Source organism: Alosa pseudoharengus, unplaced genomic scaffold, assembly GCF_046254945.1.
Source record: "Alosa pseudoharengus isolate Yale_2024_CS ecotype anadromous, Long Island Sound unplaced genomic scaffold, YU_APseudo_1.1 YU_APseudo_1.1_scf_17, whole genome shotgun sequence".
Taxonomy (NCBI): domain Eukaryota; kingdom Metazoa; phylum Chordata; class Actinopteri; order Clupeiformes; family Clupeidae; genus Alosa; species Alosa pseudoharengus.
In genome coordinates this window covers 23,236,197-23,254,090 of record NW_027468640.1, presented here as the reverse complement: position 1 = coordinate 23,254,090, position 17,894 = coordinate 23,236,197, and the positions used below count along the sequence as shown (strand labels likewise).

The following is a 17,894-nucleotide window of genomic DNA, read 5'->3' as shown; positions in this document are numbered from 1 at the left end:
GATATTACCTGAAATCCACCATGAGAATGGTTTATGAAAATTCATTAAACTGGAGCTTAGAGTATTTGTTTCTGCAAATTAACTCTTCTTTTATATATGTTGTACACATTTGGCAGAAGCAAAGTGTGTGTGCTAAGTTTCCCTTTCAGAGACATATTTTGAAGTGAGAAAAGGAAAAGAAAATGTGCGAACACAGACACACAACACTCACACACGCCACTGCTACCACCACCAAGGAAAGGGCCTGAGGCATATACAAACACACTTGACTTTTAATGAAAATATTGGTGAGAAGTGTCTGTCAGTGGCCTCTCACAGTCCAAGACTCAAACACACCTACACAGACTAACACACACACACACACACACACACATTCAGCTGCACAAACCCAATACTTCATTGTGCTTAGGTCGAAAGCTAAGCAATACATTCAAACTTTTCCATGATTTAAGCTCTTTTTGCCACCACATCAACTACTGTGGGATCCAGTAGGGTCAAACATACCAGTAAATATCTGGCATCTTTCAAGGGACTAGAGATCTTCATTTACACTGACATTCATACCTCTCATTTGTGCATTTTATCACCATTGCAATTGTTCAAACTCACTTTTAGTGATGCTAATGTTATCAGGTACATGTACAGCATAGTCATAAAAAGTGACCTTGTGAGTAAATAGCGACAGACAGTGACATTCAGTGTATGAGTATGAATGGAGCAGTGAGATTTAATCACCTTAAATCTACCAACAAATGATTATGTCCCCTGCCCACCACCCCACCCCTCTTGAACTGGGAGCTGCGTAGCTCTCCATGCTGTCCCTTGGCTAGCAGGACGTGAAAGTCTTCCAGTAGAAGTTCCGGCAGCCCGCCTTGCGCTCCCGCTGGGAGTTGGGGAGCTGCCGCAGCACCTGGTCGCGGCCGCCCTGTGGACCTCGGTCTGGGAGGAGGTTTTCGTATTCCCCCTCGGACATTAGGTCAGCCAGGATCCTCAGCCGTAGCATCTCGGCTGCATCCTGGGGCCAGACGGGAGGGCAGGTGCATGTTAAACGGGGTGACCCAAAAGCAAGGTACAACTGCAACTTACCATTCTACTGCAATAGCAACAGTAATGGTGACATCGATAGAAATCGATTAGTGACAATTATAACCAATGCTAATAATAATAATAATAAATATAAATAATAATATAAATATTACAAATTTAAATATAAGTCATATAAATATTAAATATTATTATGATTTAAAATGTTTCTTTTATTATAATATATATTTTATAATATATATTTTAAAAATATATTTTTTTGCTATTGTATAATTTCTGAATAAGATGTAATCAACAAATGGCGATGGTAGAGTATTATTATTATTAGGTTTGTTGCCAATTTGAATTACATTAGTATGATGAACTGATCATCATGTTGTTGCTCCATGGTGCTGCTGCTTGGCATACCAATTACAGTCGCACTTGAAAATAGTGTTTTTCCAGTTCATGTTCATGTCAATGCTGATATTCATATTCTCAAGGCTCAAGACTGCTCGGAACCTATCACATCTCTGACATCACAGCCCTTAATTCCAGGACATATACAAATAGAATCTCTCTCCCACTTATTCTTTATGCACCCAGTGTGTACACTGTTTATGTGCATTCTTAATGCTTGTATGAGATGGTGATGATATGATGAAGAGCAATGTTCTACAATGACCTACGCCAACATAATATGTGTTTAAGCCACCACTACAACTTTTTTATAACCTTCCTTCTCTCCTTCCTCCTCCATCCTTATAACCTTCCTTCTCTCCTTCCTCCTCCATCCTTATAACCTTCCTTCTCTCCTTCCTCCACCATCCCAGACACCCATCCTTTAACTTAACCATCCTCATCATCATCATCATCATCTTCATCCTCCTCACCTCACTGAGGTCGGGGTCCTTGCCATGGCCGTTGTTTCTGAGCAGCTGCTCCAGGACGTCCCTCTGTGGCGCGGCGCTGGTCCGACCCAGGAGTGCGGAGGTGCACAGGGACACGAGCAGGAGCTGGAGCTGGGAGCAGAGCATGGCTCGGGGCGGGCGGCTGGTCAAGCTTGGTCAAGTCCGGAGAGTGAAAGCAGGTGTTGTCGCCTTTTGAGAGTGGTCTGTGTGGCGAACCAATAGTCATGGATTATATATACACCCCCTATGTGTGAGGTTCAGGGCTTTGATTGGTTCACTGGAGAATACGTAGGACATGATGATGGGGGCTGTGTGTTTGAGTTCAGTGTGTGTGTGTGTGTGTGTGTGTGTGTGCGTGCGTGCATGCATGTGTGTGTGCGAGTGTGTGTGTGTGTGTGTGTGTGTGTGTTAGGTTGAGTGAGGTGCTCTGAGGAGTTGTCACAGCTGGTGCAACAGGCTTCATAACTGCTTCTGTTGCAATTTAAGAGACATTAAGATGTTAAGAATAACACATTTGGTTTCAACTGAGTTACTTCAGTTCAAGCTGTTACATGGAATAGGGGTGTTGTGCATTCATTAAAGCTCCTGAATCTACTGAAGACTTATTTCCCATATCTGTGTGAGTTAACTGGAAATAGGTCTATGCTTCAATCGGCTTAATCAAAACAAATGTTAGAAAAGAGGTCTCACCAGTTTTTGGTTGTCATCAGTTTTGCAACACAGCCTTATTTCCTGTTGACCAAGAGAAGGGGAAAGCACCTGCTATCAGCTGAATCTTCACTTTTTGTAGTTCTACCCAAATCATTTCACAAGAAAATTCTAAGACACATTTTTGAATCCCAATCTGACTGTCAATTTGTGGCATATACAGTACTATATCTCTTCACTTTCACAAAATCAGGTGCTTACTGTACACTGACTACATAATGAGTCACTGCCAAGTTCTCCCACCTATGAAATGAGTAACCTGGGCTCGTCAATGAACTCTGTCTGTGCATCCTCCCATGGTGGTGTGACAGTGCTGATGTCTGACTAAATTAACACTAAAGGCACCTCACTTGTGATTAAAGCACTGGCAGCCATTTAGCACATTCCTCTCTCTCACACACTCTCTCTCTCACTCTCTCTCACACACTCTCTCTCTCACTCTCTCTCTCTCTCTCTCTCTCTCTCTCTCTCTCTCTCTCTCTCCACGTTCTGTGCACAGTAGCAAGCTGCGGATGACAAGAAGTGACTCAAATGTTAATTGGCTCATCTGCCCCGGAGTGTCCCTACCACCAGCACCTTTTCACATGCCCAAACACATCACAATCAAACTGAGCCCTGGATGGTGACTCTCTATACAGCCACTAGTTACTACTCAGTACTCCGTTGGAGTTATTGAACACCGCGTCCCGTCCAACACTACCGAGGAGTTTGAAACAAAAGGGGTGACTGTTATTACGCATGTCCCAAGACAACTGGAAACTATAACCGTGTGTAGGATGGGTTAGTCACCGGTGGAATGGTGGTGGTGAAATTGGGGGGGGGGGGGGTAGGTGACAAGGTGACCTTTCTCTCCTGCTAACCATCTCAGGCCACCTGCAGGGCGATGGCGAACATCTCGCTGCGCTTCCTCAGACCCGCACGCTGCCCCGTGCACTCATTAACATTTCCAGATAAGGGGCAGGCAGGTCGACCCTGCGGGCATCATGCTGGGCACCTAAATACTGGGTGCCGAAATACACTGGGTCTTTCAATCGCTCCCGTCAGCTCCATTCACCATATCCCAGGCCATAATGAAGAATGACTCATTAGAAAGGTCACTCCTTTCATAGAGCCTCATCATAGCTTCTGACAGAGCTTCTGATGAATCGAGCATGAAGGGAGTGTGTGACGGCTTGTTTGCGGAAGTCTAGGAGATGTCCGGGATGATGTGTGTGTGTTTGTTTTGCGTTGTGGTTCTGCTGGTCTTGGTGATTTCAGGAGTCAAAACAATGACTGCTTTGAAAACAGCAGTAATAATTGTTTTTGTGAAAGTCTTGTGTTATGTGAATTATGTGTGTGAGAGGGAGAAGACTATTTCAGTTCACAGGCTGCTTGACATAACATGACATGAGAGCCAGTGTTGGAACAAAGGTGCACTAATCGCTTTGGTCAAATGCATATCTCTCACAAGACCAGAATGCATAAGACTATAGACCAAAACTCATCTAACAATAACCCTTGAGCCTACATACACACACAGCAGTGTGCACACCAAATGTAATCTTCTGAGTAGCAAACAAGATTGCATTTGATGTGTTCTAATGTGTTATATGTTGTATGTATGTATATGTTGATGTGTTATATACCTGGATAATATAGCCAGACCGAGGGACGGGTAATACCAAGTTGCATTATAACTTATTATAGTGTTTAATGCAGTGGTTCCCAACCTTTTTTGGCAAGTGACCCTATTTTGATGTCACAAAACATTGGCGACCACAATCATTCACATATTGCGAGAGATAGCTCAACTCATCTCTGCTGCAACATCCAGACGAGAGCAGTACTTTGACTTTCCCCAAATGTCCTTGCGTGCCTGGTTGTTTTGCTACTTTGTTTCAAACATTGATCAAGCATAATTCCGTCAATCAAACATATCATGCGAGCTGTCTAAGTTTATTTATTTTTTTAACTAGATTGTAATGAAGGATCTGTTACTTAACTTGGATATCATGGGTTTTTTAATCATTTTATTTTGAGTTTAATTTATGTATATTTTTATGCAAAATACTGTTCAATTGTGAGAGACCCAGTATCTCAGCCGATCCCATTTAAATTTCAGGCGACCTCACATGGGGAGCAGACAGAAACATTCTGTCTTACTCTGGGCAGACAGAAACACTCAACAAAACCGACTGACCCCCATGCCAAGGCGGCATAGGGTTTTTATACCCTGGCACAAAACAGCGGGAAAGGGTGGCACTGAATGAACACACATCTTAAGGCACAAGTCACCCTCAGCTTACGGCTGATATTACTAACATGCTATACTTGACATCCAAGTAAACAGTGAATTAACACCTTATAAACAAAAAGCATCATGTGCGTGCTCGCACAGCATTATGGTCCTTTTACGTCAGTAACCGAACAGTCAAACTCGCTTGGCACGTTACATTATCATCACTTAGTGTGAGAGGTTAGTCATCAGTGTCAACGTCTTCATCCAAAGCATAAAAACGTGTGTTTGTAGAGTGTCAACAACTGTTAAACAGCCTAAAAAGGTGGAGTGGAAGGGAAAACATCTAAATTTTAATACAGGCATACAGGCGTAGGCTATATGCCTTCTATTTCCTTCCTCTTCTACTGCTAGGGCTTTATCAATCTCTACAGATAATTCATTGTAATACCAAAATTATTCAGGAAAAAGAGGTACTGTGAAGTAATTACAAGGTTCACGCATCTTACTCATAGCTTTGATCCATTTCCCCAAAATGTTCATTATATGACTGTTATTTTGTGACCCCAAATTCAAGCATCATAGACATTGCAAATATACAGTTCGCCACAAGGGGACGCCTATTTGACAGAGCGCTCATTTTGACATGCGTAAACTGATCCGCGTTGATTGTAGTAATTTGTAGATTGTAGATTGGGCTATAAAAAGTGTAATTGTGTAGATTTTACATTGTGCTTTATATATTGTAGGCCTAGTCATTTAGATTGTAGATTGTGCTATAATATTAAGATTGTAGTGATTTAATCTGTGTTAAATCCAGAAAACTTGGCTGTTGATTAATCAAAGACAGGTTAAGTAATGCATTGTATATTTTTTTCCCCAACGACATTTCATAAAACATGTTTTATACATTTCACATGGCCTTCACTTGAAAATATCGCGAACAGTGATTTGCCACTACTTGCAACCGGAAAACGGAAGTAGTCAGGGACTGTCTTTGTAAACAAACCATGGAGGACACGTTCATACAGCCCCTAAACTAATTTTCTGTTTGGTCCACGAGAACACGGACGACAATGCAACAGAGTGTAGATTGAAAATTATTTTAGTACCGACATTGTTTTGAGAGATGTTGGTAAGAAGCAGGAGCTGGCTTATTGATTATGATGCGCTGCTAATTAACTGTTACCCAGTCCAGTCCAGTCATAGTACTACTACTGCTAGGCTAATGAAATGAAACTATTGTTACAGATACGACGATCACTATAACGTTATTGTTACCATTTTGTTTATTGTGTAAAAAGTAGGAATCAGTAGGAATTCTATACGTATCCTGTTTCGAGAGCTTGTCATACGAGTTTATTGAGGATGAAACCGCGCTTTAAAACCACAATCGGGAGCAAAAGAGACCGTGAAACCATGGCTGCTGCCCAGGGTTCGTCCGGGTTGGTTTTGAGCAGCGATATTTCCATGTCTTTTCAGGACGAACTTGCTGCCACGATCCACGGCGCTTTTGAGGTGGCTGTGGAGATAGCTGTGCGAGAGGTCAGCAAACTAGTGGGACAAGCCTTTGGCGATGTGCGCGACCAAATGCACGAAACGCTGCGTGAGAATAAGTCTCTGAAATTGCGCCTGGAGTCAGCCGAAAAAGAATTGGATTCAGCACGTTTGTGCGCAGCAGGAGATGGTCAAGTCCCGTTATCAGTCAGTCATTCGAGCCAACCAGATAGCCCGCACAATAACGACAGACTTAAAGCGGAAAACCACGTCAGAAACAGCGAGGATCTAGCAAAGACCTCTGTGAGTGTCTCTGTAAAGAAAAAGTGTGATTATCTAATTGTCGAGGCCGAGGCAAGCTGTGAACGCCTCGACGGTACTTTCAGTGAGATCTGTGAGGACGGCAGAGTGTGCTCACAAACCCTGAACCCGACACCGAGTGAGGAATTAGTCCCTGTTGCAATCATGGAAAAAGGTAGGAATTAAATACATATAAATAGTCAGAAAGTGTGTAGCTATTGTTTGTGTTGTTAACCGTTTTTGTCCTGTCCTTTCTAACTCATAGCAGATGTGAAACAACATTCACTGGCTCCATGCTTACCAAATGAGAACATGGTAGATCACTATGACCAATCAGATCTACATGAGGAGGATGTGTCATATGAATCCTCAGCAGAAGTTCAAGTGAAAGAGGAAAAGCCAGATTTGGGCCGTGCCTCTGGTTCAGTCTCGGGCTCTGACTCCCAGCTTGGTTTTGATGATGTGGGTGAGGGTCCCGACGACGGCTTCTCACTGGCCCAGTCTAAGATGCTGGAGGACTGGAGACCGGATCCCCTGGGCCTGCCCGGGTGTGAGGCCAACACACTCAGCCAAGACGGCAGCCATGCCCTGGGTAAGAGACCGAAATAATCACAGTGAGGGTGCCAGATTAGCCTGGAAAATCCAGACCCTGATAATCTAGAAAGATTAAGGGTCTGGCAAAGAACAATGTAATGGCCCAATTTGAGGGGCGGCAACAAGCATGCATCTCACTGCACGCAATTGGATAACACTAGACCATGTTTACTCTGATTTCGGACTTTGACACAATCGGATAACACTACGACCAATGTGTACTGTCCTCCAACGTTGCAGCGCTGTCTTCATCAGTTTAGCTGGTTTCCCGGAATGTTGGGGTAAAAGTAACGTGCATCATTGCTCTTTGCCAGAGTGTCTCGCAGAGACAATTCCATTGTGCTCTCGCGAGAACTCTGGATTTACAGGGTAGTGCCAGATAGCATTTAATTTCCTTTTCTGGTCTCTATCCTTAATATAAGTAGTGGTGTACATTTTTGATTTGGTTAGCTAGGAGTTGCCATACTTAGTATGCATAGACATACTGTGTTATGTCCAAATAGCTGTATTAGCAATAATTTATACCATTTGTGTCCTCAGCCCACCCAATGGCAGTCACCATGCAGGCTACTGAGATGAGCTCCTCGTCAGTGGGCACTCTGCCTGTGTTCCCCGGCATGTACCAGCCCAGCGACACTGTTCCCCTGCCCCTTGCGGTCCCTCAGAACTACAGCGTTCCCGTCAGGCCCAACCTCCCCGCGCTGCCCCCTTCCTACAAGCAGCACGTCTGCAAGATCTGCAGCCGGCCTTTCCAGCGGCCCAGCGACCTGCGGCGGCACCAGAGCCAGCACCACCGCTCCAAGCCGGCCAACAGCGCAGGCCCGCGTCCCGGCGGCCGGCCGCCCAAGCAGCAGAAGTTCCCACCGGGGCGCAGCCCGTACCACTGCGGCGAGTGCGGCCGCGATTTCAACCGCATGGAGAACCTGAAGACGCACCTGCGCATCCACACAGGCGAGCGGCCCTACACGTGCTCGGCGTGCGGCGTGCGCTTCCGCCACTCGGGGGCGCTCACGCGCCACTTCCGCATCCACACGGGCGAGAAGCCCTACGTGTGTGGCCAGTGCGGCATGTCCTTCAGGAACAGCGGCGGGCTGCGCTTCCACCAGCGGCTACACAACCGACAGACTCAGGCAGTGATGGGACAATAAACAAGCGTGGGACAGTAACGTCCTGTCTGTGTGAGTTACGAGGAACGTTGATCTTGGTCTTCATCAGCTTGGCTACAGGTGGTCAGTGTGCTGGAGTAGATAGTGAGTGAACAGATGTGAGAGTTTGGGCTGAAGGTTTAGGCAGATGCTGTCAGGGTCATGGTAGGTCACCAAACCCATGCAAAGTGGAAACAGTAAGGTGGATGGTGCCATCTGCAGGTTAGTGTTCAAAGTGGTTGAACCGGCCTTTTTAACTGAGCCACTTCCAGTTTGGGACAATTCGGTGAAAACAAACACATGCTTGACAACTGAAGTGAATAAGAAAATCAGTCGGTACATTTTTTTTTATGAGCCAGCTGGTAGTTTGTAGGGCACTCACTCAACTGCTGTCAACGTCAGACTTTAATGCTTTTGCTGTTCTAACTAGTTCATCAGAATAGTTGACATTTTCAGTGAACAAATACAACCATGTGGTTTTGTTTTCACAGAGTGCAGCCCATAGACTGCTTTATGTTAAGTGGAAATGACAATACCACAATGTTGAGCATACAGACTTTCCCAAAACATTCTGTCATTTAAGTGTGTGTGTGTGTGTGTGTGTGTGTGTGTGTATGTTTTCAGTCAAGCCTTTGGTGAGAAAACCTGTATCTTTGGAAGAGTTCACAAATAGAGAAAATTGCTTGTTCTGATGATGAACAATTTGCGGGTTCAGTGGTGGCCTTGAGAGGTTCCTCTCTGGCGCTTCCCATTAGAATGATGGATAACAAAGGCTAGGGTCACACTACCAGGCCAAATCCGATTGTCTCACGTGAAACAGTGAGAACAGCACAAATCACATGAAATCTACCTTTTTTTCCAGTCGTGATTGGGGCCATTTCCATATGTGGTTTAAAATCCGACACAGTTTTGCAGTGCGACGTGTAGTCTGAACATTGGAATTCATCTGACTTTTACGTTTTTGATCGACATTCATTAGAATTCGAGCGACACTCCCGTAATAGAGAGATGGCAGCGCTTTTCCATGGCAGTTTCCGGGTTATGGAAGTTTCGGAACTGAAAACGGGCCAATCACTTGGACAGCTGTCTATGAGTAACTAGATTACGCCCTCCACCCTCCAGCATCCAGAAATGCATCCCACCCGCCTGCATTACAGCCATTCGGCACACGTTTTTTGGGACTTTTGATCGCGTGGCGGCGACATCAAAGAATGTCGCAACTCTTTCTTTCTATGGCTCTGGTGTGGGTTATACACTCAGTGGATACAAAGGTAGTCAATAGGCCTATGGTGTGCTGTGCGTGTGTTCGTTCGTTGTTCTGTGCATGCAGTCCATACTTGGGTAGGAATCTGATATTGGCCACATTTAATAAAAACAATGTGAACAGCCACACAACAAAGTCAAATATGAGCAAAAAATCTGAAAAGACCTGTGGTGTGACCCTAGCCAAAGTGCACTGAGGCAGAGAGGTGGTTGGAAGACATCGTTTCAAGCTAGACAGAGAAGGTCATGTCATGTCTAGCATCACGCACACCAATAACCAAGAGTATATGAGCAATGCACTCCCATCCATGCAATATGGAAATGATGGATTGTAATGTCTTCGTCACACAGGATAAACTCCACATTTCTAACAATATATTTAAAGAAGTGCAGGATTAGAAAAACTTCAACTCACAATGTCCTTTTTTTTGCTCACACTGAAATAGAAACAAACAGACCTCAGCATTTTGAATGGTGCTTAAAATCCTTACATGGGCTTATCACAGATGTGCCTGTCAACCATCCTTAAGTTCGCCAAGTTGTTTAAGTAGAGGCCTGTGTGTAAGCAAGCAGTCCTCTCTGCAATAAACTGAGCAAGTGCATTAAGACATTAACTTGTGTAATGCAGACCCTATATGACCATTTATTTAAACAATCCCCAGTGTATTTTACCCTTGAACTTATGACTTTATGGTTACTAATTTTGTTATTTAGAAATACTCAATATATGACATATATGATATATATATGTTTTTACCAACGGTAAATCCCTAAATGGCTTGAGGCTAGATATTAAGCAGATGGCAGAGGAGGAAGTGGTTGTGCCGAACTTGACCGTAGTGGAATCACTGAAGGGGTGAAAGATTGGCTTTTTTTGTCACAATACATCTCATGGGGGCACCAGCACCAGCAGGGCCCATTCTCTGAATATGCTGATTAGGACACCTGGGGAGTATATCACAAAGCCCTGAAAGCCATACGACTTCACACACCAACTTTCACTCCTAAAACACAGATTTGTGGTTTAGAGTTTTTATTTGCAAATACTGCATCTGTGAAATTAATTGAATAATACGGTATTCCCTGTGCAAATAATGTCACTTAGGTCGTAACCGTTTGAACACTATAGGTGGATTTGACCTCTATAATACACTCAAGTTTGCATTGATATTGCCTTGCATCATGCGGCATAAACCCAGGGACTTGGGGAGTCGGGAGGGTTTTATTTGTTGTTTGTATATTTTCTAAACTTAAGGTTTAACTTCATGACAAACTAAATGTGCTACTATTGTTTTGTATTTTCTTGAAACACAATCATAACTGTCATTGTTTGGACATTGGTAATAGAATAAAGTCTTAACCTCTGTCAGACTATGTCTTTATTTACTTCCTTATTAACTGATCCATACCAAACCCTTGCAAGTCATATCCTTATCCAGATAGATGGCATTTAATGTTCTAGTTGGGTCTCCTGGTTCTGAGCGCCTCAGTAGCAGGACAGTCCTGTGGATTAGTGTAGCCGCCTCCTATGAACCAAACACTCAGAGGGATGCTCAATACCAGCTCTAAACCCTCCCCCTCCCTCTTTCTCTCTCTCCCTCTCTTTCCCTCTCTCTCTCTTTCTCTCCCCCTCTCTTTCTCTCTCTCTGCACACACACTCCTGAAACACTGAGATTAAGAAGGGCACTGTGATGTAAGTAACATGTTAAGCCAGCACAGTGTGTGTGTGAGTGAGTGTGTTTTGGGATGGATTTGCCACAAGATGAGGGAACCCTTTATAGTTATATCCAGTAAAGTGTTGATTGACATCACAGAAATCACAGAAGAAATCAACAAAACACCCTTGCATGTTAAGAGAACATCGACTTTGGTAGATCAGTTCTAAAGAGAAGTGCCCATTGTGTCCGTGAGCTCCCAGCGATCCTGGAAGGAAATCCTGATCCAGGGACAGTTTCCGCCTTTTCAAAAGATGTAGAGCTTTAAACTTTTAAACTCATCCTATGTCGGTCAACAAAATGTTTCCTCAATTCTAATACATGATCATTTTAACTTGAGCATCTCTGGTTTTACATGCATCATGTCACTCTTGAAATGTTTTACAGTCTTGGTTTTCCATACGTTTCACACTCCATTCTTCAAAATGATTGGTTGAGGTCCCTTCTTCCCCCGCCCTATGGCCTGATGATTGATAGGTATCCATCTCAACCTCCCTCCTTCTCTCCCAGGACTATATTAAAACCCCTATCCTCCCCACCCCTATTCGACACATTAATGTGTATCTACCTTCTATTTACTTGCTTGCTTTAATGCTCAGGATGGATTGGAACTCGTATGGTAAGATGTCATATTACTTCACAACTAGTGGTTGTTACCTATTTCTTAGTCTCTCTGAGATATTCAATATGTGAATTAGCGTTTGTGTTTGATTTCAGCAATGCAGGACTGTCTATGTGTATATCTAAGCAAATGTGAGTGGACTTGACAAAAGATTGGATACAAACAAAATGTAACCACAGAAGGAGGATACATTATACAAGTTCAGGAAAATATCCCTGAAAAGCTTAGAAAGAGTAGGACACTGCATACCACCACAAATGAATAATGTTTTTCATAATTTGATAGTTAAATAACATGTAGTATCATCTATTGTTTTGTATCTAATCAGCAAGGTTCTGACTTTTTTTCTTTAATTCTGTATTTCTTTATTTCTGTCTGTCATTCTGTCGTTTATTTGTTCGTTCGTTTGTTGTCAGAGATGGATCGATCCTCTGGAGGTGCCTCCTCTCACCCCCACCAGTAAAGAGGTTCTGACCCAGGCAGTGAGGGCCAGTTTCGCCGGCTTCACTCAGGAGAGGAGCCGTCTGCGGTTCCCCAGGGGTACGGTTCCGCAGCGTCATTGTATCTCTGAGATAGAACCACCTGCCCAGGGGACTGATACGCCTTTATAATTATTTGGGGATGGAGTAGTGTATAGTTCTGCTTGCAGCATATTTATTTGGGGATGGAGTTGTGTATAGTTCTGCTTGCAGCATATTTATTTGGGGATGGAGTAGTGTATAGTTCTGATTGCAGCATATTTGTCAATATGTCAGTGTTTTTGTAAGGTATTTAAGTGTAATAAGGAATGGTAATAAGGTGATAAGGCTAGGTAATAAGCGCTATATTTGTTAAAGATAGTTATGTCCATGGATGACCATTGACTTCTACACTTAACCACTTAGCTTGTGCACAGGTGAAATGTGGTAGAGCTTATCAGTTGTTGAACACTAAAGGAATAAGTAAATTAGCAGTAACAAAACAGCAACAAAAATCTACTATTCTTCATGCCGTTAGAATACATTCCTTTCATTTTGCCACTATGACTACCAAAACTTTGTAAACTTTCTGGGGTGACAAAGGAGAGGTCCTCCACAATGAGTCATTTGGGAGTCAAGAAAAGTGCTAAATGAATGTCATTCAATTTCCTTCATTTGAGAGGTCTAAGTCAATGATTTTGAAGAGAGACCTTTTCTAATTTTTGAGCAAACTGTTCCTTCGGAATATAAGTTAGTTTGTAACGTAATAAATTCAACAACTTTTCTTTTTTCTATGGAAGACCCCAGCTTGTGGTCAGAGTGGCATGTTGACCACTGGTTAGACTGGTGCCAGGCTGAGTTCGGCCTGCAAAGCCTGGGGATGGATTTGCGGGGCATTCGAGGAAGTGAGCTTTGCAGCCTGGACAGAGAGGGCTTCTTGGCTCTGATCTCTGACTGCACCGCAGGAGAAATCTTGTGGGAGCACCTGGAAACCATGCACAAAGGTAAACACATGGAGATAAATTTCGAAACCTGCTGTGTCTTCGCCAGAGTCAAAATGGACAGAGAGAAACGTTAGACGTTTTTTTTGCACTTATTAAATCCTGCAAGCTCCAGTCTGCTGTCATTACTTTTATACTTTCAGTACTTTAATAGTCTATTATCCTACCGCTGTGAAGCACCTGATTGTGCAGGCCCAACTGGATGACTTTAACATGGAGATACTGTATGTGTTGTGAGGAAAGAAAGAAATAATCAGATTCAGCTGTCATTTACTATATTTAATGATTTACCTTCCACTGATCATCTGTGACTGTATGTAGTTATATGACTGCTTCTGTTAACTCTGGTTCTATGTGTGTAATACAGAATGTGAACCTGACCAAAGCCAATATATTTGCCTATCATCCCCCTTCAGCCAATCACAATGCAGCATAGGTGAGTAAAATTGTTTTTATATTGCACCACAAATTACAATCACAAGCTTAACTCAAGGATTTACACAGTGACCACAGATCTTAAACCTTATGCCATTTTTTTCATGTTTAGGTGGATATTTATATTTATATTTATATAGGTGGACGTTATTATTTCAACATCATACAAAAAACTTGGTACAATTGCAGCATCACTACAAAGATAAGGATAATATACCAAAAAGCCACTATACAGATATATTACGAAGATAAATAGATAAACCATTGGGATAGATCAGATAATGTGTTCTACTTGATATTCTAGATATTAGTCAAACATATAATACTGCAATTTTTTCCCAGACAGTAGCTCAGCCCTGTCTACAGACAATCCACACTACCAACTGCTTTCCCATCATGCAGCATCGGAGACTGTGCATCTGCTCTCTCTGGACACCGTGAGCCCTAGACACCACGACTTCACTCATCTTAGGGAAGAGACACACTTAAGAAAATCTCAAGAGGTGCCATCGTCTGCACTGGACTACCATAGCATCAATGAACCAGGTAATGCAAATTCTCTTCTGACTGTAGATTCACTTCTTGATACCCAGTCACCATCCCATGTTGAATGTTATTCAACAGTGGGCCAGTACTACATAATGTTTTAATCACTGTAAAAATGGATTGCAAGAATTTCATATCATTCAAGGTTTGCAGAATGTTTTCAATGGAGAATTTTCTGAAAGAAAGATTTTTTTCCTCAAATGTTATCAAAGTCAAAGTCAAAGTCAAAGTCAAAGTCTGCTTTATTGTCAATTTCTTCACATGTAAGACATACAAAGAGATCGAAATTACGTTTCCTACTATCCCACGGTGGAGACAAGACATATTTTACCAATTAGGTCCACAGACAAACATAACATTCAAGTAAACAATATACAAAGTAAAAATAAGAAGGCACATACAAGGAAGAAAATAAGAGCAGCAAAATTTGAGTTGAAATTGTGCAATTGTGCATACAGTAGTCAGTATAATAGTGCAAAAGTCAGGCCAATAAATGGCTGAGGTAGTTCTGTTTGACCTAAGTATGCAAGTGGCATAGTGGTGCAGGTTATGTAAGAGCAGCAGAAGTGTGTTTAGAAGTGTTTTCAGGACAACAGGACAACAACAACAAGTTGCAAAGTGTACAAGTGGAGTAGTGCAAGTGGAGTAGTGCAAGGCAGCCATTTTGGGTCCAAAGTCCAGGATGTTATGTAGCTGAGTGTGGAGGGGGGAGAGAGTTCAGCATCCTAACAGCCTGGTATATGAAGCTGTTGGTGAGTCTGGTGGTGCGGGAGCGCAGGCTTCTGTACCTCTTCCCAGAGGGCAGTTGATCAAACAAATTGTGAGCGGGGTGACTTGCACATCACACAACAATGTAACGTTTTTCCTATTTTGAATATCTTTCATATGCTCTGTGTCATGAGTGTTGTCTGTCTCAGGAACAGGTCCGTGTGCTGTGGAGGTAGAGGCGCCGCTGTGCTACACCGAGGCTGACACAGACGCACCCATGCTATGGGCAGGGCTCCACGAGGAGCTGGACTATGGCAGGAAGGAGGGTCACCTGCCGGACACAGCCTTCACCTTGCCACACTCCCACATGAGCTTCAGGGAGTTTGTGGGGGACAAGGCAGACCTGGGCAAAGCTGTGGTCCCAGCCGCCGTCTTGGCAGGTTATACTGGTAACACATAGAGGCGTCTTGTTGTGTAACTGCTATAGGTTGTCATGTCACGCCATGTGATGCAATGAGGTTATTACACCGAGTATTCTGAAGGATTGTCTGAGAAAAATGACTAAGAAGACTCAAAACAGGAGCATGGAGCTTTTTATTATTGCAAGTAGAATTTGGTTTTGGAATATGCCCACAATTACAAACTTGCCACTGCATGAAAAAATAATTAAGGATTTTATCAGCTGTTTACAACAGAAAGGTGATGTGGTCACACGCTGTGCTTTTTGAAATATTGATAGGGACCTTTTTTTTTATATCACTGACTGTTTTGTAAACTCCACCTCTTCTCTCATCCTTTTCTGTGGCCTCTAATAGGCAGTGGCCCTATTCAGCTGTGGCAGTTCCTATTGGAGCTTCTGACTGATCGGAGCTGTCAATCATTCATCAGCTGGACAGGAGATGGATGGGAATTCAAACTGACTGACCCTGATGAGGTAACCACTGCCTGTTCATCTTAGGATCATATGTAGGCATGTCCGAATCAAACTTTGTATAAAATTCTGCTTTTATTTTGCATAATTTTGAAGGCTGTGTATATGTACCCTTCATGCTGCCTTCAATGTCCAAAATCCTATTGAATTATCAAATCAGCTGTCAGTATCTTGACAGTGGTGTCTTCACCATGAATGAAAGGACAAGTCTGAAACAAAGTTCATAGCTGGTACCTTGATGCATGGCTAGCAACTTGCCTCCCCATTTTGGTCAGTTTTTTACTCTTTCTTATTATTGGGGGCCAAGCAGAAAAACTGTGAACACCAACATTTGGTACATGGACTGAAGGTTCCAACTGTATGGATGCACAAACAATTTTGTGTTATTTGACCTCTAGGAGGTTCAGCTTGGCCCCCACATTGCCAATGTCAATAATTTACACTATTTTACAATCCATTACAATTACAAATTGACTACAAAAATGCTATTCCAGGTGGCTCAGATGTGGGGACGCCGTAAGAACAACTCGAAGATGAATTACGAGAAGCTGAGCCGAGGCCTGCGATACTACTATGACAAAAACATCATCCACAAGACGGCCGGCAAGCGCTACGTCTACCGCTTTGTTTGCAACCTGCAAGGCCTGCTGGGATATTCACCAGAGGAGCTCCATGCCATGCTAGACATCCGACAAAGCGAAGTGTCTGAAGGGTTCTCAGATGGATCAAACGGGTCCCTGTGAAGCTGGAGAATGCTGAAATGACATTGTTCAAACGTCGGATCCCTGTTAAAATAGAATGGATTCAACAACAACCAGCTCTACAGAATAAAGGGGCACCTGGAAATTAATATTATATCTCAATTATTTATTATGTCCAAGTTTGCTCTTACAATGCACAATTACACTGGACAATGGGACAGTGTCAAGAAACCACCTCAAGTATTGTATTTTGTTTTTTATTGATGCAGAGGCAAACTGGACACTGAGAATCTGTGCAAAAACAAGTTTTAATCCGTAAGCAAAGACTATATTTTCATTTGCAGTTCTTTTTAAATGTGCAATATATAGTTTTTCAAGATCATCAGTAACAATGTCACTCTAAAGGAACAATTAACTGTGAATTGTCATGTTTGTATGTACATATTGACAATAAATCATCACATGCAGGGTGACTCTACTAAAGGTCATAATCTACTCCACAGGGTTTTGTGTAGGCCTTACAGTACATCTGTATAGTGACTTACTATTATTATATACTGTACTGAGAGATAATCCAATATTAATATTATTTGCATTCAGTCACAATAATGAGAGTTCAGCCTACAAAATGTAGTTGTTTGTTCAGTCAGCTATTGACCAGTGATTGTCTGGTCATAGAAGCATAGAAACACTGTAACATTGAGATATGGAGATGAGGACATGGGTTAAATGCTTACACTTGCAGCAAGTGTGCTGTTAAAGGCATCATTTTAAGTGTATGCACCCACACTTTTGATAATGTCACTAAATCACAAAATATCTCTCAACATCTGCCAAACCTCATTCATATTAGGCTCTATGTTTGTGCGTCAATATATTTGTTCTGTGTATGTCTAAATGTATTTCTTTGTTGTATGAGGACTGAAAAGAGGTGTTAACAAAAGCCCCGTTGGAAGCTGAATTAATGGAACGTAATTGACAGACACTCCATTGCTCAGTGCCGGATTCCTCATGCCTCGGTGCACCTGAGCCGCGCTGAAACAGCGGCTTACATCTGATGCACATCACGGAGGGCCTGCATGGAGCACACAACACAGCAGGCATAGCACCAGAACAAACAC

The 17,894-nt window shown here is 42.8% G+C and overlaps 3 protein-coding genes across 4 annotated transcripts; 2 read left to right on the top strand and 1 right to left on the bottom strand.

Moving 5' to 3' along the window:
* Positions 1-115: 115 nt before the first annotated feature.
* On the bottom strand, positions 116-2,118 carry sst5 (somatostatin 5). Its single transcript, XM_076289716.1, has 2 exons — positions 1,917-2,118; positions 116-1,015 (listed from the first exon to the last, which is right to left on the bottom strand). Exons 1-2 carry the CDS (start codon positions 2,058-2,060, stop codon positions 827-829), a joined length of 333 nt encoding a protein of 110 aa, XP_076145831.1. The 5' UTR covers positions 2,061-2,118; the 3' UTR covers positions 116-826.
* Positions 2,119-5,865: 3,747 nt separating this feature from the next.
* LOC143127474 (uncharacterized) lies at positions 5,866-11,021 on the top strand. 2 transcript variants are annotated; one of them, XM_076288996.1, is made up of 3 exons: positions 5,866-6,829; positions 6,923-7,246; positions 7,789-11,021. In XM_076288996.1, the coding sequence occupies exons 1-3, from the start codon at positions 6,226-6,228 to the stop codon at positions 8,394-8,396; spliced, it is 1,536 nt and encodes a 511-aa protein (XP_076145111.1). In that variant the 5' UTR covers positions 5,866-6,225; the 3' UTR covers positions 8,397-11,021. The 2 variants fall into 2 exon arrangements, with proteins under 2 accessions (XP_076145111.1, XP_076145110.1); XM_076288995.1 differs by having other exon boundaries at positions 6,920-7,246.
* A 950-nt stretch (positions 11,022-11,971) lies between these two features.
* Positions 11,972-16,815, top strand: LOC143127061 (protein c-ets-2-B-like). Its single transcript, XM_076288363.1, has 8 exons — positions 11,972-11,985; positions 12,412-12,533; positions 13,252-13,455; positions 13,820-13,888; positions 14,290-14,433; positions 15,351-15,590; positions 15,957-16,075; positions 16,567-16,815. Exons 1-8 carry the CDS (start codon positions 11,972-11,974, stop codon positions 16,813-16,815), a joined length of 1,161 nt encoding a protein of 386 aa, XP_076144478.1.
* Positions 16,816-17,894: the final 1,079 nt, after the last annotated feature.